The sequence below is a fragment of the Brachycentrus maculatus genome, unplaced genomic scaffold (genome assembly GCF_059751285.1).
Source record: "Brachycentrus maculatus isolate JH-2025_06_01 unplaced genomic scaffold, ASM5975128v1 h1tg000334l, whole genome shotgun sequence".
Classification (NCBI taxonomy): Eukaryota; Metazoa; Arthropoda; class Insecta; order Trichoptera; family Brachycentridae; genus Brachycentrus; species Brachycentrus maculatus.
This window is the reverse complement of record NW_028281083.1, coordinates 166,767-194,027: the sequence shown is the minus strand read 5'-3', so window position 1 is coordinate 194,027 and position 27,261 is coordinate 166,767. Positions and strand designations below refer to the sequence as shown.

The following is a 27,261-nucleotide window of genomic DNA, read 5'->3' as shown; positions in this document are numbered from 1 at the left end:
ATAGCCATATAAACAATGGATTATTGTAATAACGGGTTTTAGATAGTTTCAATGACAGATATATTAGATATTTTAACAAAGACGATGCTCCATTTTAAACTAAGGGAATATGTAAGTTTGAGCATTCACAGGGCTTACGACCTGGAATTGGCCGGCTTATTTCAATTCTTTCATTAAGTCTGAAGTCTGGACAGTAAGTGATAATTTTTTGGTCACATACTACTAGCCAGATTTTCATATTATTTTCACATGAAAATATTTTTAATCTACGTCTAATGTATCTTCAGGAGTCGAGTTCAGCGCCTCAGCACATTCAAATAAAAAAAAAATATTGTGAGTTCTAATGATTTTGTTAAAAAAAAATATTAATTGAATTGGGAGTTAATTTCATGTCAATATTGTATCTTTCTATTTTAAATTTATATTTTACTTGGTAAGTACTATTATTTTTGAAAAAAATTGACACGTATTTCGATACATTCAGCATTATTATAAAATACTGTATGTCTGATAATGTTTCGGAATGCATCGAAACACGTGTCACTAAAATTTTAAGAAATAGGAAGATTTTTTTATAAACTGCGGCTTAAGGTTTATGATACTAACAAAGGATAAGATTTTAAGGTAATGATGCAATTTGACAATTGATTTTAAATTCTGATGTCAAATAAAACAAGGTTTAATATGTTTTACATCTCATGAAACAAAATTCAATAAAATAAAATAAAAATAAGATAAAGTAGCTATCATTTTAGACAAATAATACTTATATGTATTATGTTGTAATACCTGATGGCTAAGTCATTGGGAGAGCTGCCATTCTCATTATCGCTGCTTTGGAAGAAAAATGCCAAGGGCCACGATATCCAAGAATTGTTTCTGGAAAAAATACACATTCGTAATAAAACACATGTTGATAAAAGCTAAAATGAAATAATTAATGGAGCTAGAGGCGTAAAAAAGCCAACACTATGGTATTTGCCGAATGTCGAGCACATTCTGAAATGACAATAAGAAGCTAAAAATTCAGACTATTGAAAATTATAGTATTATATAATATACGTTCAGACCATTGAAAATTATAGCATTATTAAATGCTATAATAATGAAAATATATAGCTTAATAATGACGAAAATGAAAACAGATTCGTTTGATATAACTTACTGAAATTATTGATATTATTTACATCACTTAAAATGTTGGTGAAATTATCTTGCAATATTTTTTTCATCGCAATTATATTTAAACCTTTTTGACTTGATTCTACAACTGAGATTAACAAAGCGTCATGGTACATTATTTTTTACCATTCGATTATTAATAACCATAAACGGCATTTTATTTTAGAAATGCGCAAATATTTGTTTTACTTAATTTCTACTATAAAAATAAAGTTAGGCTTTATGTAACAATATTTTTTTATATCCAGAATTTTTTTGTTAGATTAATACACCATAATATTAAAAAAACATTGTTAATTCATTTGAAACGATTCAAACATAAAAAGTATTATAACAAAGAAATTATGAAAATATACACAACATAAATCAGTTGCTTTTAAGATCCGACACACGTAAAATCGCAACATAATGTCTTCTCTTTTTTCTCTAAGCCCAGGTAGACAGAGGTCATATTTGACAATAGCTAAACTGGCAGTGCACAACGGAGTCCTGGTTCCAACTCTAATGTATATAATGTATGAAACATGAAGTTGGCAAAAGAAGGATGAAAGTAAACTGAATGCAGTCGAAATGCGATCTCTCAGAAGAATGTGCGACAAAACGATGTACGATAGATGTGCGAATAGTGAAATAAGAAAGGAATGCAAAGCTGAGATAAGCATTATCGATAAAATTAAGAAAGGTGTGTTGAGATGGTTTGGACATGTAGAACGAATGAGTGAGAAAAGAACGGTAAAACAAATTTATGAGGCGAATGTAAGCGGAAAAAAGAGCAGAGGAAGACCGAGAAAAACATGGCACGATCAGGTATGCCAAATACTTGAAAGTGGTCAGGTTAGGAGTCGTAACGATCGGCAGGTACGTATGAGGAGATGCATGAACGTGGAAGAGGCGAAGAATGTTTGCAAAGACAGAGTGGTGTGGCGTTCTATTCTCTCTGCCTACCCCTGCGGAGAAGCGGCGTGATGGTTAGTTAGTAAGTTTATATTTGACAATTGACGTAATTGTTTATTTCTTTCTTAAAATACCTTTTCGTATTAAAAAAAGTTTTTCTTCGAAATAAATAAACGGTTTTGAAAAGAAAATAGTTATTGAAGGGTAAGGAGTTAACAAAATATATATTAAAAAAATATTGTCAATTAAAAAAATAATAAAAACCCGCAAAGCCTTTATTAGAGGCTTGTCTGCAGGTAGGATAATAAGGGTAAATGTAAAAAAAAGGTAAATGTAAAAAAATACATCACAAACACCCAGACCAATTGAAAATATTTTTTTCCTGAATTTATTTTGCACTTGGCTGGAATCGAACCCACGACGCCAGATTCGCAGTCGAGCGTTCCTTAACTACGCCAAGGTGCCTGTCATCTAGTTTACTTATGATACACACATCTAGTTTAGGTACTTGTGATATTTACAAAGTGTTGCCAGGCGCACTGTGGTTGAAAATAGGAATGAAGTGGGAAAAATTAACGAATTTGAAATATATTGTACTTACGCGGGTGGGGTTTGCGAAACCCTTCTCTCTCGGCTCTCTGGGGAGAGTTTCTGCGTGCTGGAGGACTTGGTGATGACGGGATTGTATATCTTGGGGTCGCTGACCATCCGCACGAAGAAGGACCTCTTGTAAGCGAGGGTCTCTTTGCGCTTCTTCTCCAAGGCGCTACTCACATTGCCCAGCTCCTGAGTTCATTATTTAACACATTTTAATAATATATAAAAACCTTAATTCAAAAATCCAAGAAACATATTTTTTCAAATGAATATACATATCGTCGTACAGGCGAAAGTGACCAACTAACAAAACGTAAAAATTTCAGGAGGGACATTTAAGTCACTTTTGCTTGGCAAGAAAATAAACATCAATGCAGTTAGTCATTTTTACCTAGTCAATATATTATACATCCATGTTTAAAATCCTTTGGGATTTTTTCAGGGCAATATAAGCTAGTAAGATATCAAATAGTCAACGATCACGTTTTTGTAGAAAATGCACTTGGTCACTTTCTCCTGTATGACTACGATATTTGTCTTTATTTTGAAGTTTCAAGTTAAATTCAATTAAAAAAAGTAAAAGATAAATATTTGTGTTTTTATAATTTACAGAAAAATGTCAAAAATCTATATTAAAAACTGAAAAATGAACAAGACAAATTGAAGGTTCTCCTTTTTAAGATAAGTATTTGATTTCATATTGAATAAAATATTCAAAAGAAAAGACAAAATAATTCTTGATAAATCGAACTAAATAAATTTTTTGTTGATTTCGGAAAGCGTTATTTTATTTTATTAAATATTAAAAAAAGAGAAATATTTGTGTTTTCATTATTTACACAAAGCTAAAAGGTCGGATGTCAAATTGATTATTAAATTGAGTAAACAACGCCAATTTATATTGTTATGGTTTTAAATTTTTTTTATTATTTTTTTTATAAGAGATCAACGGATCTTGCATCCCTTGTGCCACTGCGACCATATTAAATCTATTGTGACCTCCCTCTGTATCAAGACCTACGTGAGTCATGTGTAACTCACAACCTGTCTTGGTGTAAGAATCTTCACCTAAATTAAATGATCCAAGATCCAAGAATCGTATTTTAAAATATATATACATATATTTATGTCTTTATCTTGAAGCTGAAAGGTCGGATGTCAATTTGATAATTAAACTGAGTAAACAACGCCAATCTATATTGTTACTATTATCTACATACTATTAATGATTAAAACGCATGAGTCTATCGCTTCTATATTTATACTACAGATACGTTAGAGCAAAAATTGCATACATACATGTATGTCCCTATAAATATTAAAATGATTTGAATTTATCTTCAATTTCATACTATTTCTGTGAGCGTAAGCGGCTCATTGTTAAAAATAGGTATCAAATTGTGGTAGAGTGGGCTCGAACCCAGAAATTCTTACTCAAGAGTCCGCGACACTAACCACTGGACTACAACACGGCACATTTTCATATGTACCATTGGATACATACACTATACACATATTTTCCACCATTTCTCCAGAATATTATTTCTCATAATATGCAATACTATGTTTGATTTTTTTTGAAAAAATGTATTAATAAAAATATATTTACAGCATTCTTGTCGCACACTTCAGATAATTCATTTGCGAAATCGCAAATCACTTCCCAGGCGTAATCTAAAAATAATTTTGATATAAATGAGGTTATATTTATTGTAACAAAAAAATATTTCCAATTTTAATATTTCAATTTGAAATTAATTATTTATTTTATTACTGTATGTATTATTATACGTACCAATATCTTCCTTATTTGCTTTTGGGGCAGTCACACAAAATCTGAGTATGAATTTTTCTTTCACTGAAGCAGGAACCATGTGGATCTTGCCGGATTCATTGATGCTGGTTATCAATTTCTTATTTATGCTATTCACTTCTTCCAAACATTGCCCGTCATACCCCATCAACCGAAAGCACACTAATCCCAGCTAAAATAGAAAATAAATATTTACTGCTAAAAAAGACAACCTTGATGTAGCAATATGTTTTTTTGTACGCTGCAGCCTAGGGGTGCAGTTGTCTTCAGTGAAGAGTATTAGAATAATGTATCCTTAAGTATTCCCGTACATCTCCTTTAGTGTTATTCAATGTTTCAAACAGTCATATAAACGCAGTGTTATCTTGATCGATAATACATGATGGAAAGGTGACTTAAATTTTTGAGAGAGTGATTCCATTGTATAGCGCTTTTTTGAGCGGCTGCAGACAAAGTAACAATTGGTATGATAATTGTCAATCTTCAGCGTGGAGTGGCACAATAAGAATCAATATTTAATCGTTTAACGTGAAGTAGCACACTAATAAGAAGAATTTACAACATTTTGAGTGTGTCCAAATACTTGTTCACACATCTGGATTATCTCCAATTATAGGAGTTATTTGAGTAGTGTCGTTGTCAATAGTGGGTAGAATTGGTGAATGTTACACGTGTGTAAAGTGGTAACTTAAACCAGCCTATGACGGTCGTCAGCCCCGTAAATGTCCAGACTTCCATGTTCTTCTTCATCTTTGATGCGATGTCAAAAAATAATAAGAAGAAGAATCATTGGTTAGTGGTTTAGCGTGAAGTGACACAAAAAGAAGAGGAATCAATGGTTTAGCGTGGAGGGGCACAAAAAGAAGAAGAATCAATGGTTCAGCGTGGAGGGGCACAAAAAGAAGAAGAATCAATGGTTTAGCGTGGAGGGGCACAAAAAGAAGAAGAATCAATGGTTTAGCGTGGAGTGGCGCAGTAAGAAGGAGAGTCAATGGTTAATAGTTTATCATGGCGTGGAATAATAAGAAGAAGAATCAATGGTCTATGGTTTACCTCAACTTCGTTACAAATTTCAAATCGGCTATCACTCTTGACGAGCGACTCGAAATACTTGGCCAGTCTGATGTGATTCCTGATGTACTCCTGCAGGCCGGAGATGCCGTGCATCCTCAGCACAAACCACAGCTTCAGGGAGCGGAACCTCCTGCTCAGCGGTATGCCCCAGTGGCGGTAGTCGATGACGGTGCCGTCGTGAGCGTGCTGCAGGTACACGGGGTCCACCACCATGGCGGACGTGTGCAGCAGCTTGTTGCGGACCCATAAGAGCGAGCAGTCGAAGTGGGTCATCAGCCACTTGTTGGCGTTGGTGTTGAATGAGTCCGCGTACTCGATGCCCCTAAGAACACATAACAAACATACAATTTAATCTGCATACAATCCTTAATGTTTAAAAAGGGTTAAATAAAGTTATATGTGCTTTAAAAAACGTTTTAAAATGAACATTAATAAATCAATGTTTAGAGTTTATTAAGTAAAGTTTCTTGAGATAATAAGTTATGATGGGAACTCATTAATCTGCCCTAAATAGTGTAAGATGTTACCTTTAAGTGACTCGTACACATCAGTGTACAACTTATGTTACAAGCTAGTATGACTACGGATATGCAATCCCGATTGACCTAGAGATTCTCCTTTTTAGAAATGTCCTTCATCCTGATCTCTTTCGCTTACATTATCTTAGCCCATCTAATATATATTCCACTCCTTCAGAATCTAGAGCGCAGGATTGATAGACTGACACATTGTCTTCGTCTTAGAGTCAATCGGCCGCCCCGTTTTTAGATAGCCTGTCCCGTTGTCCCCAAGTAAAGTTTCAGGACGTCAAAATGTCTCATTTTCAAAAAAAGAGCAACACACGGTAACAATTTTAAAAAAAGAGCAAAAAATCGACTAAATATATATTTTTTAAAAATCTTTGTAGCGAAAAATCGACCCTTAAAAAACAATAGCTAGACCAGACCGTCTTCACCCGGCGTGTAAATTTATTAAAAATATGAAATCATCTTATTCTGTATTAAATTACCAAAGCTATATAATTAAATAAATATTATATATTGAATGGATGAAGGTAAAATACAGGGGATGAGTACTGGTCTAACCGTTGTAAGTAGGAAGTTTTAGTTAAAAAGTCAAAGATAGGATTTGTGAATACGGATATTATTGTACTTTTGGATTCAATTATTAATTTAATCTATCCAAGGAAGACACCTAAATTTTCCTAGATTCTCTAGGATAAAAGGTTACCCTTCTTCTTCTTTATTTATCACATCAGACTATCCGCACTAATGTGGTGCCTAGAGGACTGGACCCGATTGACTCAAAGACAAGTTGTCAGTCAATCAGGCCTGCGCATTAGATCCTGGAGGAGTGGAATATATTAGATGGGATACAGATGATATAAGTGAAAGATATCAGGATGAATGACATTTCTAAAAAGGAGAATCTCTAGGGCAATCGGGATTGTATATCCGTAGTCATACTAGCTTGTAACATAAGTTGTACACTGATGTGTACGAGTCACTTAAAGGTAAGATCTTACACAATTCGGGTCAGATTAATAAGTTGCCATCATATGCAGTGTCCACGACTATCGACACCTAACCTAACAATGTAGATGTAGTACCTGAGATGGTGTCGCAATTCGGGGCAGATGAATGAGTTGCCAGCATACGCGGCGTCCACGTGCATCCACACGGCAGGGAAGCGCCGGACCACAGGACCTATCTCGTCAATGGCATCGAAGGAGCACACTGACGTGGTACCCAGGGTGCACGACACGAAGAATGGCACACGACCAGCTTCTTCGTCTTCCTCCATTGCCTATAAAATACAGAAAAATAAAGCTGCAAGACCAAGAGACTGAAATACAACTCGGGACGCATATGAGCGTGTAATTATATAATAATTTCCTTCCCATTGCGACCTAACTAAAAGTCCATGCAACAAAAAACTAAAGAATGTATTTTAAGCTTTTAACATCAATAATTTTAAGTAATTTTTATTTTTATTGGATTTTATTTAGCTTTGGGAGTAAGGAAGCTTACGAAAGAGGCCTATATCCAGCAGTGAAGAACAGAAGACTAGAGAAACAGAAGAAAAGATTTACACAAAAGCTAACATGTTTTTATGTCCTATTGGTGGAATTTTTAAGTCTGATTTTAACATCTTTCTCCTTCTTTTAACCCTTATCCGCACCCAACGGTGCATAGGGCACTGCATCGTATTTTGATCGTTACTTACATGAAGGCTAGGTGATCACTCCTGCGCTTATTTATTTAATATTACGCTGGACCAGTCCAGGGTAATATTAAATAAATATTACAGTTTAAAATTTATTTGCACCCCCCTCCTGGGAATCGAACCCGAGACTTCCAGTACGGTAGCTAAACATGCTAACCATTACACCACGGAGGTGGACAAAGATTGTGAGATAAAGGTTGTGAGATTTTAAAGGCAATTATTAATACGCGCATTACTCTGTAAAATTTTACTTTTTTTATGAATGAAACTATTTTTTATTATATACTTTTACTAAATGTAAAGCCTGTAAAGCTTGTCCGCTTCCGTAGTGTAATGGTCAGCACGCTCGGCTACCGTTCTGGAGGTCCCGGGTTCGATTCCCAGGGGGGGTCAAATAAATTTAAGTGATTTTTTTCACTCTAATATTTATTCAGTATTACCCTGGACTGGTACCTAAAGCGGAGGGCTGATCACCTTTCCTTTGTGTGTTAACGATCAAGATAACACTGTGTTTATTTAATGCAGTGCCCTGTGCACCATTGGAGTGCAGATAAGGGTTTTTAAATGTAAAGCTGTACAATTCCCAAATAAATAAAACAAAAATAAATAAATAAATAAAATGAATTATTCTCATTTTACCCTTTTCAGAGTGTCTCCGCGCAAGCTGTTATTCTCGTCGGGTTGCAGGATGCGCAGCCTCACGAAGGCTATCATGGCGTCCTTCTCCACGCAGCTGTGCGCTTCCTTGGAGCAATACGCGATCAGCTTGGACAGAAGCACCCCCTCGTCCACATTGGGGTGCATCTGCTTCAGCCTTTTGATGGCGTTAGCCCTTGCTGCCAGCATTACAGTCAGAACACACTCACTGGCTGAGCTCTGCATTCAGACACAAACAAAAAAAATAATTTCTTATGGTAAATAATATTATTGTTACGAGCTATTGACCTAATAATAAAAGGCAAGGTTGACGAGGTGCGGTCAAAAGGCACATCTTTTGGCTCCGGAATATACGAGATTGGACGGGGATCGGAATCGTCTAGGCCCTTGGTCGTCAAACTGCGGCCCGCGATATAGCAAACAATTTCAGTAGATTAAATATAATATTATAAACTACGTATAAAAATTACATAAAAAATATGTTTGTAGTTCTAATAAAAATCTTGAATAATAAACTGTTTTTTATTTCTTTTTTATCAGGGATAATACAGATATCTTTATCCATATCCAAATCTTTCGGATATCTGAAATAAATAAAAAGATATCCGTATCCGAATTCTATATAAAAAATGATTCGGATAATTGCGGATGTTAACTCTAAATTACATTTTCAATTGACATGACCCGATATTAATATTTGTTTTGAGTTAAGACAGAGATTATTTTTGTCTGTTTTAGCACTGCGACTAACTTTATTTTTACAATATTTTGAGTAATTAAAATCTCGATAGAGACAAAGAATATTTTAAATTTATTTCAGGGAAAAGCATCAAGTGGCCACTTAAACCAGCCAATGACAGGTCATAAGCCCTGTAAATGCTTGGATAGGGATAGGGGTTGGCTAGGAGTATGTATAGGAGCTTCGAGCTGGAACCTAGCATGTAACAGACGGCTATCGTACATAATACCCAATTAATAAGTGTGCGGCCCGCAGTGATACCTCACATTGTCCCATGTGGCCCTTGACCAGAAAAGTGTGACGACTGACCAAGACAATGGCAATTACTCACTAGTGATGTCGACGTTAGGGGGACCTAATGAAGATGTAATATTAAGCATCAAATTCAATTTAGAAGTAAGTTTCTGAAATAATTACCTGAATAACACCACCTCCTTTACTCCCCTCTTCGAGAGCCAAAAATTCTTTCGGTAATCCGATGGCTTTTGCTAAAAATAATACAAAATAATCATTGAATTACCCTTTATTTTTGACTGAAAAATATCGTATGAGTTTATATATCATTGTAAAAAAGAAAAATATTTTTTTAATGAAATATTAACCAATATTTTCTACTATGACCTATTTACTTACTATTACTTATCCGCACAGGTGCATATGGCACTACATCCTATCTACACAGTATTACTTTAGTAATAATAAAGTATTAGTATGGGTATAGTACCGTTACTTATATGTAGGTAATTATTATTATAATACACTTCCTAAATTCACTCAATTTAAATTTATTTCGCCTTGTTGCGTATAAAACATTTTTATTTTATACAAAATTTTTATCTAGCCTCTCACTAGTCTGATGATGTCTGGTAACGACGAAATTCGGCCACTGGTCAAATAAAATATATGTGGAAAAAAACAATACATGTATTTCATATTTTATTTTATAAAATGCAGTTCCGCCAAGATACGTCAGTACAAAACTTAAATGTAATAATATATGTATAACTTTTAATCCATCATTTGAATGATAAGTTGGGTTGACCCAAGTTAAAATACCCTAGCATTGTATATTATAAGAACTATTTTAACATTTAAATAAAAGTCTTTGACGCTTGGAATTTGGGAATAAATATTTAGGTAAATACATACTTACTTTTTAAATTTTGTTTATTTATTAATAAAAGATATGACTATATACCTATCCAATCCATGACTATAGTTTCCAGTTCAGTACATGCCGGACTCGCCGCCTGAAAAGAAAAATAAATAAAAACTTTCACGCTTTATACTTTTAATATTTTGAATTATCGTTTGTGAACAAATTAAGTAGAAGTTACCCCGTTTTACGCAGAATTTGCGTTCCGAGAAACACCGGCGTAAAATGAACACAAATATAATGGGACCATATAAAGTTTGGTTCCGTGTCAAAATTTTATGAAAAATCCAACATGTGTATTTATTACAATGCCTATACGAGTATAAAAAATAAATTGTTAATGTACTTAAAAAACAAAGTTTATTTTCGTTTACATTTCTTTACGTTCATCCGCACCCAATGGTACATAGGGCGCTGCATCGTAGCGATGCAGTGTTATTTTGATCGTTAACACATGAAGGAAAGGGGATCAGACATATGCTTCAGGTGCAAATCCAGGGTTATATTGAATAAACATTAGTGCGAAAAAATCACTTATATTTATTTGACCCCCCTGGGAATTGAACCCAGGACCTCCAGTACGGTAACCGAGGGTGCTGACCATCACATTACGGAGGTGGACTTGGCACGTGTTTCTTTTCATTATTTTTATTATCATTATTGTTATTATCATTATTGTTATTTTCACTATTGTTATTTTCATTTTTGTTATTATCAAATAAACAAATAAAACCGAGCACATTTTTACAGTAGATTATTAGTATGATCATAAAAATATTTTACATTAAAGTTTTCATTAAGTTTACCATTAAATATCGATTATTTAATGTTTTTACTCCACTGGAAATTGCACCGCAGAAACTTACTGAAAGTGAATGTAAAATTCGACCGAATCACGTTTACTGTAGCACGATCATGTTTTTATTTGCATAACTTTTCTATAATAATATTGTTCGAAATGTGAACAGTAAGAAATTGTTGCAAATCACGTTCAGAAGTGAAATCCTGCATCGAAAATTGTACACTTACTATTGTATTTTATTTATTTGTTAATAACTAAAACTGAGTTAGATTTCAAAATTATTATTTCAACGATATCACCAATAATATTGGTAACACATAGTTAAACCACAAAACCAACCCAGATTAACCCTGAATATTCACACGTAGGCCTTACTTTGCGTTAGAATTCATGCAATATTATTTTTTTCGTAGCGTTGGGTAAGAAAATTTTATGTTATGAAATATCAAACTTACTTATAATATTTAACTGAAGAAAACAGTAATATTTTCTTCGTATTGACGAATCATTTACGGTTTTATGGTTCTTTGGCTATGACAGCAATAAGTGTTTTTTGTCTGTCTTTGATTTTCGATAGTAGATAGTAATTATTTTAATAAGTGTGTCCCAATTTTTTAACAAAATTCCTTCGGGGGTTGTATGTAACCCTTACTTTTAAGATTGATTATTGGATGAAGTTATTTACATGGGAATACGGAAGTCCGGGTTTTACAGGGCTTAAGACAATAACAGTCCGTGGCATGTCATAATCTATGTAAATATCTAGACCACCATAATATCTTCATCTCAATAATTTCTTTGCAACATTTTTGGGTATGTCCAAATACCTGTTCACAAATCTTCATATAAGTATAATATATTGAATTGTCAAAGTGTAAAAAATAACTATTGTTCAAAGTGGAGTAATCTCCACATAGATGAAGAAGAATATGGAAATCTGGACTCTTACAGGTCTTATGATCTGTCATAGACTCGTTAAGTGATCACTTTATACACGTGTAACATTCACCATTCTATCCATGATTGATAACCAAACTACTCAAATTTTTGGAACTAATACATACATAATAAATCTTATGTCGATTCATGTTTGAGTTTATAGCAGCATCTATGGTTGGTGTGAGAAAGCTTTTATTTAGCAAAAATCCTTTATTTAGATTTATTTAGATTATTTAACATACTGGGAGATGACTGAAAATGTGATTTAATATTTTTATACAGCTTATAATTTTACCTAATATTTTAATCACATTTTTGTGTGTGTCCAAATCCTTATCCACAAATATGGGTTTCAAAATGTATCAGTAATATCTTTTTTAAGATACTATACAAACAAAATACACATTAATAATTGTCTGAAAAGATTAGTTAGATGAAAATAACTTTTGTGACGTTTAAGATAAAATATTGTCGAATAAAATATTCTAGATTATATACAAATTAATTTTAATACTTAATAGTACGAAAAACTAAAAAAAAATATACCTAAGAAGATAAACTGCTTTTAATTAATGTTTTACTTAGTAAACACCACTATTTCTTAAAATGTACTGTGACACGTGTATCGATGCATTCTACATCATCATTTACAAACACCGTATACATAAACTGTATATAAACACCGTATACGTAAACATACGGTGTTTGAAAATGATGCGGAATGCATCGAAACACGTATCACAGTAGATTTTAAGAAATAGTGGTATTTACTGAGTAAATCATTAATTAAAAATGGATAGATTTTACCACAAAGTGACTGCTAAATCAATTAATGAAAAGATAAACTGTAATTGGCAATTTTAATTTTAACAAATTTTAACTTTAGGTACAAATTCGAAATAGATTTCACAAAAATCAAGCTAAAACAATTGCTAAGTTTGTGGCCTAGAAGTATTTTTTTGGTTTCGTTGACATTATTTGCCTATCGTCATAGTATTTACGGCACCCACGGAGGACTGCAAATTAAACGTCTTTTTATTCCTACGTTTTGTTTAATGAACAACACCAATTAGAAAGTGATCTGTTTCATCAACAATTTAAGCACAAAGCGATGTGCTTACAGTTGACCAATGTATGCGGAAACGAAGCGAGTAAACGGTTTTTTCACCAACGACTTCATTTCCTGTGCCTTTCATGCCATAATTTGGACTTAAATCATTAATTACTTTGTGTTTTTTTACAAACGACATATTATTTTTAGTCTTGGTTGATCACTCGCAAGTACAAAAGCGTTTAAAAAGAGCAATAAATGATTCGAGTCTCGTCAACCGTCACGCGTAACAAGCATAATTTGTGGGTAGGTACTTTTTCATCTTACGGTTGAGTAGCTTGTAATCATTTATACAAATAATTTTTTTTAATGTTAATTTTCGTTCTTACGATGCCATTTTTTAAGGTTAACGCATAAAATATTCTTGTACAATACTAATTTCGTGAAAATTGAATGGTTTCGGCGACCCCTTAACATGGCATTACATTTCTATTAAACTTGGCACTTTTCCTGCAGCAGGGTTTGTTTACAATATTTTGAGTATCCAAATCCATTGTTCATAAATGTGGGTTTGACAACTTAGGAGTTATTTATATTTACATTTCAAAAAACATAGAGAAAAATGTGGAAGTCGGGATATTTACAGGCCTTACGTTCTGTCATAGGCTAATATAAACAAAGCGTATCACTTAAGTGTATCACTTTCTATAAGTGTAATATTCATTTATCCTTAAAATATTGATAAACATTGCGTAAGTTGAGTAATACAGTATTTGCAAACAAAACTTTAGACACTAAAAATATTATTTTATAAGCGATCGTTGAAAATTGTACGCATCTTGCCTACGGAAATGTATGTAAGATTCTTCCCGAATTGTTTTATTTTACATAAGAGACTCTTTGAAAACGTGATTTTCAAATACATAATCTCATGAAGCTTTCAGCTAAATAATTTTAAAAAATATACTCAACTCAATCATAGATGGTGCCGAGGACTCTTATGAAAAAGGACTTACCGAAGAAAAGCCGACGCAGCCAAAATTCCACTACACCAAAATCCTTACCAGTACAGCAGACAGACACAGAACAGTGCCAAGGCATTTGTAGGAAATGTTCAGTCAGAGAGAAGGTTTTGAATGATGGACTTACCCGGGAAAAGCCGACGCAGCCGAAAGCATCATTCTGCCACTCCACAACCCTGACTAGTACAGCAGACAGACACGGGACACTGCCAAGGCATTTGAAGGAAATGTTCAATCAGAGAGTCAGTATTGATTATGGACTTACTCAAGAAAAGCCGACGCAGTCAAAAGCGTCGCACATCATTCCGCCACTCAACAATCCTTACTAGTACAGCAGACAGACACGGGACAGTGCCAAGGTATTTGTAGGAAATGTTCAGTCAGAATTGAATGATGGACTTACCCAGGAAAAGCCGACGCAGCCGAAAGCGTCGCACATCATTCCGCCCAGAAGGGAAGCGTAGGAGTTGCCGGCCGGGAAGTAGGCGTGGAAGCGCGGATGGGACCAGTGCGTCATGCCGGGCATGATCTTGGTGTTGATGTCCTCGATGATCTGGTCGAAGGTCTCGGGCTCCTGGGGCGCGGCGACGGGCATGCCCTTGCGCATGTAGCCGGGCTCCACGGTGGGCGTCACGCGCATGTCCTTCATGGTGTCCATGTAGTTGCAGATGTAGTCCACCATTTCCTTGCCGCGGATCCTAAAATCTTCGGTGTCCATGTTTGCCTTCAATAAAATAATGACAAAATAAAATATCATAAATTTAAATGTAACTATTGTTTTTTTTAACCCTTATCCGCACCCGAATGGTGCAAAGGGCACTGCATCATATAAACGTGTTATCTTGATCGTTAACACATGAAGGAAAGGTGATCAGCCCTCCACTTCAGGTACCAGTCCAGGGTAATATTGAATAAATATTTGAGAGAAAAAATCACCTATATTTATTTGATCCCCCCTGGGAATCGAACCCGGTACCTCCAGAACGGTAGCCGAGCTTGCTGACCATTACACTACGGAGGCGGACATGTTGAAAATGTTATTTCAGGCTTCAAAAAACTAACTAAGCATAACACCGTTTCCCAGAAGGGGTTGGCAAAGAGAATAGAACTCCACATCAATGGAAAAGAAAGAAAATATAAAGCACATATGCTTGTGAAACAACAATGCAATCGGAAACATTGAAAATGCTATGTGTCAACAGCTGTGAAGAAGCACGCTGTTTATCATGAGGAATGTTTAGTCTTGGTTTAGTTCAACAGATGGCGCCGCCATTGCGGTAAAAAAAAGCTATTTGTCAAAAAAATGTTTTTTCCTTTCACAGATAAAAACTCGCGTACACGAATGCATTGTTGAATCAAAATTTTTGAAATCTAAGATTTTGAATGAACTAACATTTACATTTGCATTAATATAGATATGTTTGTAAAACACAATACATGTCTGCTAAAAAAATTAAGTTCAATTTTGAAATTACCATATTAATGGTTTTATGTTTTAAAATATTTTTCTTACATATTCATAATTTAAGAAGGCATGCCACATGATTATTATTTTTAATTAGAATTTAAATATATAACGCATATCAAATTGGAAATTTGAAAGAATAAATTTTGAAGAAGTATTTTTTATTTCTTATAATGTGATTTAAGTGAAAATAAGTGAGTTATATTTTTCAAAAGGCACAATAATTATTATGATAATTTTCTCATGACAAAACTGCATGAAATTGAGTCAATTATCATCACTATCAACAATCAAATGTCATTATCGTGGAAACATAAAAGAAATTGGTTATGCTTTCTCTCTTGTCGAATGCTGGATACAATGGGAATAGGTAGGTACTAACTACTGTCTACTGGCTGAAAACGCTCGATACCAAATATCGAAACAATAAACCATATCAACCGGTGTAAATTGGTTACGCGTTGTTAAGTTATGGGGTTTTTATTTGTTGTATAAGCATGGTGACTGCGAACAGTAAAGTAGTCAATGGTGCCAATAATACTCGTATATGAAGGTTAGCATCGTAATAAAAGTTATATACCATAAACCAGAGAGCACTTTCTTTACAATGTCATCCTTATAAATAAAAGTGTAACTGCTCGTTTGCTCAAAATCTTTAATCTCCTAAAGTTATTCACTGATTACTTTGAAATGTTGACACAACGTTGTATTTGAATACCCGCTTTTTTATCGCAGTGGCAACGCCATCTGTTTATCGTAACAGCAACACAGATATACATTGCTCAGAGATATTAGTGACTTTTCACTAAAATATTAAATTGATGTTACCCTGAAGTCGTACCTGAAGCGCAGGATTGGTGACCTCGCCTTTGTGCAAGTAACAATCAAGATAATACTGCGTCAATCGATCTAGTGCCCTATGCACCATTGATGGCGGATAAAAGAAGAAGAAGAAACTAATAAATTAATCTGACAATTTCTTTATAATTTGTTTTGAATTCGACATCGGAACTGCAGTAAATTCACAATGAATACATTTCTATCTGTAATTATTTCATCAGCTTCAAGGTTTTCTGTTCAGTAGTCTGAGGTAGTTTTCTTTATTTTTATTGTGTCTGTGATCGAATGCTTCAACAATTATTTGTTGCGCAACGAACAGATAAAAAGGCCAATAAAACCATTCACCCAAAAGTTTCAAATGAAAAACTAACATAATAAACTTATTTAAGTCTAAATTATTGTGCCGGAAAAGATAAAAACGTGAATCGGAAATACTACAAGTAGAAATGAATTCGATAATTAGATAAAATAAGTCTGTTTATTGTGGAAATAAAGTTGACGCTGTTGATGACTCAAGGGAAAAATAATACAAATAAAAAGGTTTTAAGAAGAAAGAAAAAATAACCTTTTTATAAACAATCGAAAACAAAACAGAGAATGTGAAAGTACATATCCTGCGGCACGAAATCCTTATCACTACCATAAAAGAGGAAAAAATAGAAGGGAAAATAGAAAATAATAAGAGGAAGACTTAGAAGGATATACAAGGAGAATTTAAAAGATCAGTCAGTCGTCTTGTCGTAGCAAGATCTTAAATCAAGATCAGTGTTTAGGTGGAGAACGGTAAAAACTGTTACATAGAAAAGAGCCTAGCTCTTAAAGGTCAAACATAATAACGTGTTTATAAAATGTTCAGTATTGTAACGTACATTTCTAAAAATAAAACGAATTTAAAAAGTGATTGTGTTCAATATAAAATAGGTAGTGAGAAACGAAAGAAGGCAAGTATGTAGATACGTAGTATTAAAAAAAAGAAAACATAGTACGTAGATAGAAATCTGTTGGAATAAAAATAGCTTTTATATTAAAGGTGGTTTACAATATTGTGTAAAATGATAGATGGAATAAACAGAAAATGCCAAACGATAGGATGGACGTATTGTACTTTCCACCAGGGCATCGATTACATACTGAAGATAACACGCTAACTACGTAGTGTAGATAAATTAAGGTTTACTTTGATTTGATTAATTTTCTCATTAATTGATTCGGCAGTCACTTTGTGGTAAAATCTATCCATTTTTAATAAATGTTTTACTTAGTAAATACCACTACTTAAAATCTACCGTGACACGTGTTTCGATGCATTCCGCATCATTTTCAAACACCGTATGTGAAGCTAATTCTAAATTTTAGAGTTGGGTCCTTGGGACGTTGAAGGTAGAAGAGGGGGTAGTAGCTGTTTCTTATTTTTATATATTAATTTAATTTTAATTTTTTTTTTATTTCTTATCAGAGGGAACATAGACAAAAGGGGGGAGGTTTTAGTCATTGTCACATTGAGTGTCCAAATTATTGTTCACAAATTCAGGTTTTTACTGCACTTGGGAGTTATATTACAAAATGGATGAATAAGAATATTACTAATAAACTTTACATTTTTGACATCTCAACATAGATAAATAAGAATAAGGAAGTCGGGATATTTACAGGGCCTGCGAACTGTCATAGACTGGTTAAGTGATTACTTTACACACGTGCAACATTCACCAATTCTACCCATGATTGACAACCATACTACTAAAAATTTTGGAACTTCTAAATATATTGAAAAATCTCGTGACATATGAGTTCACTACAGTCATCTAAGTTGGAATGAGGAAACCTTTTGTTAAGCAAAAACTCTTTTTATTCGTTTGCAAGGTCCGAATCCTGGATTATATTTACATACTTGAGACCTGCCTGAAAACATGATTTTTTATTTTTATGTAGCTTATAATCTGACCAGTTATTTAATTTACAACATTTTAAATGTGTCCAAATACTTGCTCACCAATCTGGATTATCTCCACTTAGAATGTTCTAAGTTGAGATAATCCAGAACTTTGAAGAAGTATGTGGACAAAGTCAAAATATTACCCATAAACTATCATTTTTCTTCTTCACCTGTGTTGAAATATTAATATTAAAAAAAAACTTTGATATCGGATGATGACGATTTTAATGCAGTAAGTTATGTCCGCCTCCGTAGTGTAATGGTCAGCATGTTCGCCTACCGTTCTGGAGGTTCCGGGTTCGATTCCCAGGAGGGTTTAATAAATATAAGTGATTTTTTTACTCAAATAATTATTCAATATTACACTGGACTGGTACCTGAAGTGGAGGGCTGATCACCTTTCCTTCATGTGTAATCGATCGAGATAACACTGCGTTTATATGAAGCAGTGCCCTATGCACCATTGGGGTGCGGTAAGGGATTTATTATTAATATAAGTTATGTTAACGGAAAAAATGGAATTGTTTAGCTTTTTAACAAATAAAAGCAAAGTCAAATTTGATACGTTTGGAATCGATGCCCACGCATGATATTTGCTTATCTTTTAGATACGATTGCTATTGTAACCAGAAAGCAATTCAGGAAGCCCAGAGGTAATTGCGCTTTTGTCGATTTCATGTATATTCGCCGCATTCAATGGCGACTTAAAGGAAGGAAACCTAAAATGTTTACAAATAGCTTTTTGTGCTAGAAAATATAATAAAAATATCGGCACGTTTTATTTTCATGAATAAATGACATAAAACCAATAAAGTGAGGAAAACGCGACAGCCGGGGACATTTTCTACGGAATGCTTTGAATTCGTCGAAATATTTTTATTAGTTTCGTTTAGGCAGATAATAATTACTTCGCAATGATATTGCGACCTTTGAAATATAGGTAGTCTATCTAAAAAAAAACGATCAACGAGTAGATTAATTTAATTAGGACACCCCAAGTTTTTAAAAATCGATTATTTCTACAGCAGTATTTGTGTATTTTATTCTTAATATTAATAATATTTAAACCGTTTACTTTGTGGCTAGTAATTTTTACTTTTATATATTAAAAAAAAAGTTATAAATATTAGATATAAACACTCACCGAGATTTTTTAATGTATTTATGTAGTTATAAGTGTGTGAATAGTGCTATGTTAGTGACGTGTCGTATTGTTTGTATCTTGTTGTAGTGAATGTTCCGACGGGTACGTTTTAAAACCGGTATACGAAAATCTCGGTGAGTGGTTATATACTAATATTACTAACATTTTCGCAAAAAAAGGGATTTTTTTTCTTCAAAAAGTTCTTGTAAAGAAACATTGCTAAGCTTATTGCATAGAAGCAATATCTTCCAACCAACCAAAAACTGACTTGTTAAAGATTCATCCCTATACAGATGTTTAAAATTAGAGGGCGTATTGAAACTGTAAATTGATAAGAAATAAGGAAAGTAGAGGAGAGGAGTTACGAGGAGAGACGTAGAGGAACCAAGGAAGAATAAAGTGATAGAAAGTTGCGATGGATTTTTCATAATAATTTTATAATTTTTCAGGATAGACCAGAGATGATGCATTTGATAACATTTTGAGTTTGTCCAAATACTTGTTAAAATACATATATATATATATAGAACTCCCAAGAATTTGAGTAGTGTGGTTGTCAATAATAGGTAAAATTGATGAATGTCACACGTGTGTAAAGTGATCACTTAAACCAGCCTATGACGGTCGTTAGCCCCATAATGCCCAGACTTCCATATTCTTCTTCATCTTTGATGAGATGTCAAAAAATAATATGATGCATTTTCTTTGTGATACGTTAATTATTAAATCAATATTACAGCAGTAACCGACCACCATAATCATTAAAAAAAACGACTACAAGTCTTTGGGGAAAAAAATGGAATTCAATTCCTTGCCAAGAAGAGAAAGATAAATTCAAAGAGGGATTTCTATCATTCAAATACATACCTAATAAATAACAAAATAAATAGACTACAATCAAGAGAATTGTTTTTTTTTTATTGAAATATATTACTTTTTATTACAGAGGTAGAAACGTTATATTTGAAATGTATTGTATATTTACCAACTATTTTGTATTATTTTAAAATGTAATTTGTAAAAAAAAAATATTCAAGTACTTAAAAAAATATTACGAATTTTAAAACTAATGGCAAAGTACGAGAACATTTTTTTTTTCACTTTGACAAAACAAAGAATAATTTTATGTAGGTATGCTTTTAGTTGTATCTTTTAAAAAATAATAATTAAAGCGTAGGTTTTCCCTAAACACGAGCATTATAATATATCAGAGAGGTATCTCGTTACTAAAATATTGTGTAACTAAGCATTATATTTGCCATGACTTATGTTTTAACGAAAACACAATATAATATATTCTATGCAAAAACACTCGATATACCTCGATATCTTCACAATGCTCCAGTAAAGTTCATAACGGAAATTCCACATATTAAACGACATTCTTTCTACAGAATCGTGTCTAGAGAAGACGATTTTCCTTCCGGGAGATTGAATATAAATGAAGAATGGAGAAATCCGATGGCTTGATATAGCGTCGGGCTATTACGATTAAGACCATATAATCTCACTTTACCACGGGAAATAAATTGAAAAGAACGACGCTAAATCTTTGATTACTTAAATATCCGCCAATCTTGGATGATGAATTTCGGAAAAATATTCTGGTTTTGAAACTTTTGGACTTTTTGGATAAATAATAATCTATAATTCTTAGCAATTGTTATCATTACACAAGTTCTTCTCCAAACCCTTATCCGCACCCCAATGGCGCAAAGGGTATTGCATCATATAAACGCAGTGTAATCTTCATCGTTAACACATGAAGGAAAAGTGATCAGCCCCCCGCTTCAGGTACCAGTCCAGGGTAATATTGAATAAATATTTTTGTGAAAAAATCATTTATATTTATTAGACCCCCCTCTGAGAATCGAACCCGGGACCTTCAGAACGGTAGCCGAGCGCGCTGACCATTACACTACGGAGGCGAATCTATTATTCTTAGCAATTGTTATTATTACACAAGTTCTTCTTCAAACCCTTTTTCGCACCCCAATAATGCATAGGGTACTGCATCATATAAACGCAGTGTAATCTTAATCGTTAACACATGAAGGAAAGGTGATCAGCCCTTCGCTTCAGTCCAGGGTTATATTGAATAAATATGTATTAGAGTGTAAAAATCACTTATATTTATTTGACCCCCCCTGGAAATTGAATACGAGACCTCCAGAACGGTAGCTGAGCGTGCTGACCATTACACAAGTTACTGTTTGCATATTAGTACGTAATATGCAACTTTAAAGTGCAATCCCTTAAAATATTACATCAAAACGTCAAGAACTAGAGAAAAATATTGTCTGAAGATTGAATATACTTCAATATTTACGTCAAGATATCCATAGACTGGTCCTATAAAGATTGGGGTAAAATAATTCTAAATTCAAAATCTTTTAAAATCAGTATTGCCAATATTATGAAAGTAAGATTTTATGAATTTTTTCCATGGAATTGTTTTTTAATCTTTCTAAATAAATGGCTTAATTGATCGATTTTTTCCAAATAATCGTACTTGTTTGAACCTTCCCCCTTCACCTCTTAACCGAAGTTGGGTCTGAGGAAGAAAATATTGTGTGTATGGTGGGACATTCGACGACCAATACATTTTAAGGTGTTAAAACTGAAAGAAAAGTTGTAAATCTATGTGGGTCCGGCACTGATTATTGATGTCTAATTTAACATTAAATGCGAGAAATTAAAATTGATCAATGGGAGAGCTTGGTTTGAATCTGCGAGACACGGGTGTCATTTTTCCGAGAATATGACGTAACCGTATAACCGTAACCGGAACCGTAACCATCCGTAAAGCGGTAACACGAAATGTTCACAAACCTTGTTCTAGACATGTTGAAATACCACTAATATAATCTAGTAAAATGGCGTTCAAAGAATTAATGCAAATTGTCATCAAAAATATTTTAATCAAAGGGTTTTATTAAAACAAATTTATACTCTTCGGATTATTATAGTAATTTTCTAAAAATCCATTCAAAATAGAATAATACAATTTGTATTATTAGAGTTCTTGAGCATTTTGCATATACTCGTATTTAGGCGCATTAGTGGCAGCGGCCTGGTAAAACGAGTATATTGATATTACCTTTTGAAGATAATAAATGAAAAATACAAAATCAACTAAAAAACTAACTAACCAACACGCCGTTTCCTGCAGGGGTTGGCCGAGAGAATAGAACGCCGCACCAATCTGTCTTCGCAAACAATGTTCGCCTGTTCCACATTTATGCATCTCCTTATACAACAAACCCGCCGATTATTCCGACTCCCGAGCTGACAAATTTCAAGTGATTGAAATACATAACCATGCTAAGGCTTCTTTGTTCTTCCTCTGCTTCTTTTTCCAGCCACATTAGTCTCATGAATTTGTTTTATTGTTCTTTCTTCATTAATTCGATTCACATGCCCAAACCATCTCAAGATAGATACCTTTCTTAATTTTATCGATAATGTTTTTCTCAGCCTTTTATTCTTTCCTTATTTCACCATTCGAACACCTATCATACATCGTTTCGATAGCTATTTCTTAGATATTTTTATTTATTTATTGAGATAGTCTTTATGAAGACTTTTACTTAAAAATACCTTAAGGGTACGTATTGCGACAAATTTGATTTCTTTACTTACGTCTACGTTGTGCCCAAGATGCGTCTAACCGAGTGATTCCTAAAGTGTAATCCGCGGCTCGTCACGATCCACGGTATCGTCATAAGGGCGCCGCGAAATACGTGATTAAACAATTCGGCAAATATCTTGGAATATCCGATTCTCAATTTTTTTGTTTTTTATTTTTCGTTGTTAAATGGGTAGGTGGCTTTAAAAAATGTAAGTTTTCCTAATGTATTAAGAGAGCCACAAACCGAAAAAAATTGGGAGATTCTAGTCTAACCTATTTTTTTCTTCAATTATTTATTGTGGACCTCGTGGACAAAGTACGTACAGAAGAAACATAGTCATACGAAGTCAAATGATACATTAAAAAAATATATCTTGATTTGGCGTTTAATTTGTAGAACTCCATTTTAATTTATATATTAGTATTTAAATCAAACACCGATTTTTTGAGTCTACTAAATTGAATTTTATTTAAAAAAACACATAAAAATTAGTGTTGTGACAATTGTTTCACCTAGTTATGGCATTTTCAAACGAATGCGTTTGAAAATGCCATAACTAGGCGAAACAATCATCACAATAGTAATTTTTGAGTGTGTGTGAATAAAAAACAACTTAGTAGACTAAAAAAAATCTGTGTATGATTTAAAAATTAATAAAAAAAACCCTATAAGTATATATTTTAAACTATTTGATTCGGAAAACCTCCTTTGGTGTTTTATCTCTATCTTCGATCGTAGTGTTGCCGTTGGTGAAAACGGAATTAGAAATAAGTTTTAATTAGTTTTCCCAATCAATGGCACCTACCGCAAAATGCAGTCAAGTCCGCTATAGAAAGTCGTGATGCAGACAGAGGTCAATAGATTAGATATCGACAACTAATTATGAAGGTTGATTTAACGGGCAGTGTCATGAAATCATTCACCATATCGGAAATTTTAATTTAAAGGTAAACAAGAAAAATATATAAATTAATCAGTATTTAAAGAATACATGATTAAAGGGTATGGAAAATGAATGTATATAACATTAATTTTTGAATTTTTAAAGAAAACACTTGTTTTTTACCACGTGAGTTTATTTATGACTACTAGTTTCGGAAGCTAAGCTTCCATCTTCAGGTCTTAATACAAACAAATATACTAGTAGTCACAAATAAACTCAAGTGGTAAATAAACAAGTGTTTTCTTTAATTATTTCAACATGTCTTACCATAAAGTAAATGCCGAAACAATAAATAAAACATTCATTTTCCATTATGTTTTGTCTAAACTTGTTTCTTATAAATTTTTATTATAAACTGTACTCCAAGGAGTGTCTACTGTCAGAAATGAAGACTCTAAGGAATCTAATCAGGCAAGAGTCTACGAGATAGATTTAGGAACATCAGGATATGAGAAATGGATAAGATCGTCATTAGGTGGGGAAAGGCAACGAAGAAGACAATGGTATGCGCATGTGAGGAGAGTGGAACCATCCAGACTCCCCCACATTGCACTCAACAGCCCAACCCCAAGGTAGAGGACTCCCGGGCAAACCAACAAAGAGATGTATTGACAGCTGGGAATCGACATCGTAGGAGAGTAAACCGTCTTAAAAATAGACCACAAGGGCTACACCGAGAATAAGAAGGTAACTGGACAATTATAAAATATGTATGTGCATGTTAGTGCCCCTAGTGCATGTTGGTCTTCGGGTCGACCAAAATCGCATGTGGTTAACATTTTTTGTGTACTATGGTAGTGAAGGCTAGTATTGTTTGCATGCTGTGGTAGTGACTGTCTAGACGAAGAGACGGGTATGTTTCGAAACCGGTAGACATAACAATCTCGGTGAGTGATTTTATACTAATATTAGTAAAATTTTTGTAAAAAAATATAAAAATAAAATATGTATTACTTAAAAGGAAAAAAGATGCTTCTATTATTTTTAGTGACAGCTGTTTCACCCCATAAAGTCAAATGACTAGTGCTTCCATAAAGATAGTTTACAAAAGCGATTTTCTTTTAGGTTTTCAGGTTTTATTAAAAATGGCATTTTATTTTATACGACAGGAAGATAATAAAAGTATAATAGCCGAAATAGTATAAATTATTTCAAGATATCTTCAACATTAATAAATTTTACTAATTTTTTATACTTGGTGGTTTACATTATCTACACGAGTTTACAAGGTAAGTTAATAAAATATGTACATAGGTTAATTTAATCAAATAATAAGAGGTTATATATGCAGAGACAGTGTTAGCCGTAATAAATTCAGAAAACGTTGTATTTGTTTTTCCGAAGACGATAAAAAAAAATTGCTTAGCAATTATTGATCGATATAGCGTGTCTATTTGCAAACACCACTGTACAAACTGTTTATATAAATAATGAATTCTAAATGAAAATTTTATTTTTATTTGTTTTTTTTTGCAGATACTTTGCGGCACATTTTATAAATATAATAAAATTGATAAAAACACAAACTTGATTTTTTCCACTTTTATTTTGAATAATATTATTCCAACCGGTCAACAAACCCCTTGTCTTCTTATTCTAGTACGTATCCATCCCCAAAGTAGACAAGGTGTTGTAGAAACCGGTTGGAATAATAATATCAAAAAGTAAAGTGATCAAAAATAAAGTTTGTATTTGAATTTTTTTTAATTTTCTTATTTTTTAATTTGTTGATATTTTAATACTTAGTCTTAAAAATTGCTTTGTTCTAAGATTGTTAAGAAAAGTACGCATATAGATCGTACGTATAACATTGTCAGCTTTATTTTTTTAGTAAATAAATAAACCGATTTTTAACCTGCAAAACATGAAAAAAGGGCAAGTTTACTACAAAAATGTTATAATAAAATTGTTAAGAGTAGTAATTGAATTCAATATGAACAACATTCAGCAAGATGATTTTTGAGTGAGAAATGTTGAATTGACTGCCTGTTGATGTTTTGCGCTGAATAGTATTAGTTCTGAGCTTTTAACAATGTGAGTAAAATGTTTACAACCAACTTAGACATCCCCTATAGCATGAAACAAACCAAGCTACCTGTTGGATTCCATATAGGAGGAACACCAAAAATTAATATGTAAATTTATTTTAAAAGTTTTTATCAAAGTGTCTAAAAATGAATTTTAATCGTGACTAATGTTGAAATGAATGTATCACTCAATTTTGCCAAAAAAAATTGTCAAAAAAAATGTTGAAGCGCGTTTTTTTCTATCTTTCTAGTGTTGAAGTTTAACAGCTGTAAACTAACGTGTTTTTGATTTTTTTTAATTATTCAAACAGAGGTTGTGGTTCTATGGTTAGTATCACGGACTTTGAATCAGAGGGTCTCGGTTCGAACCCCATAAGCCGTTAAGGCTTACCGGAAAAAAATCATTGAATGGAAATATTTACATATATTTTTATCATTAAAAAATAACAAAACAGAAATAGTATCATATCAAGCACTTACAGTAATGAGCAATGGAGCAAAGTTAACGTTAATTTTACTATTATTTATCTAGATTCAATAGTTTTTTTTTTATTAATCGTAAATGTTTAAAAATATTATAGACTGCATAATAATAATAAAACAAAATAATTGTACTGTGTTTAAAAAATAGTATATTTGATAATTACTACATTATGTAATCAATATGCTCTTTAAAGACGAGATTGACCGATAAAATTTAAGACTAAATGAAAAAAAAATACCATGGGTCCTTAAGGGAATGTAGTAAATGAATATAGCAAAAAAGATTAACATGTATATATTACTATTTATCTATATTTAGGACCCTCTTGTCAGCCTTGTCCATCTACCTATGTAAGTAAATATGTAAAAATAAATATTTTAAATAAAATTGAACCTTTGGGTTCACTCATTTCGATCGAAAAATTCGACATTAATTTTGTCATTAAAAAAATAGGCTGTAAAAAAGAATTATTATCAACATACCTCAATATATCAACACAACTATCAATTGTTTTCTAGGGTCATAGAATATTGGCTACAACCCTCTTGAAGGGAGAAAATACATCAAATGATAGGAAAAAGAGGAAAATGTGCAATGTTTTGTACTGATAAAAGGGAACTGTTTACCAATGATAGGAA

The 27,261-nt window shown here is 33.0% G+C and overlaps 1 protein-coding gene across 1 annotated transcript in view; it reads right to left on the bottom strand.

Annotated features, from left to right (window-relative positions):
* The window catches only part of Tdc2 (Tyrosine decarboxylase 2), a 28,906-nt gene that overhangs the window by 1,439 nt on the left and 206 nt on the right, over window positions 1-27,261 (bottom strand). The window contains exons 2-11 of the mRNA XM_088268826.1: window positions 14,556-14,876; window positions 10,381-10,432; window positions 9,600-9,670; window positions 8,426-8,662; window positions 7,170-7,366; window positions 5,540-5,882; window positions 4,469-4,658; window positions 4,283-4,347; window positions 2,678-2,862; window positions 790-879 (exon numbers count right to left, since the gene is read on the bottom strand). Coding sequence (XP_088124952.1) covers window positions 790-879; window positions 2,678-2,862; window positions 4,283-4,347; window positions 4,469-4,658; window positions 5,540-5,882; window positions 7,170-7,366; window positions 8,426-8,662; window positions 9,600-9,670; window positions 10,381-10,432; window positions 14,556-14,870 — 1,745 coding nt within the window. The 5' untranslated portion in view covers window positions 14,871-14,876. The remainder of the gene's footprint in view (window positions 1-789; window positions 880-2,677; window positions 2,863-4,282; window positions 4,348-4,468; window positions 4,659-5,539; window positions 5,883-7,169; window positions 7,367-8,425; window positions 8,663-9,599; window positions 9,671-10,380; window positions 10,433-14,555; window positions 14,877-27,261) is intronic.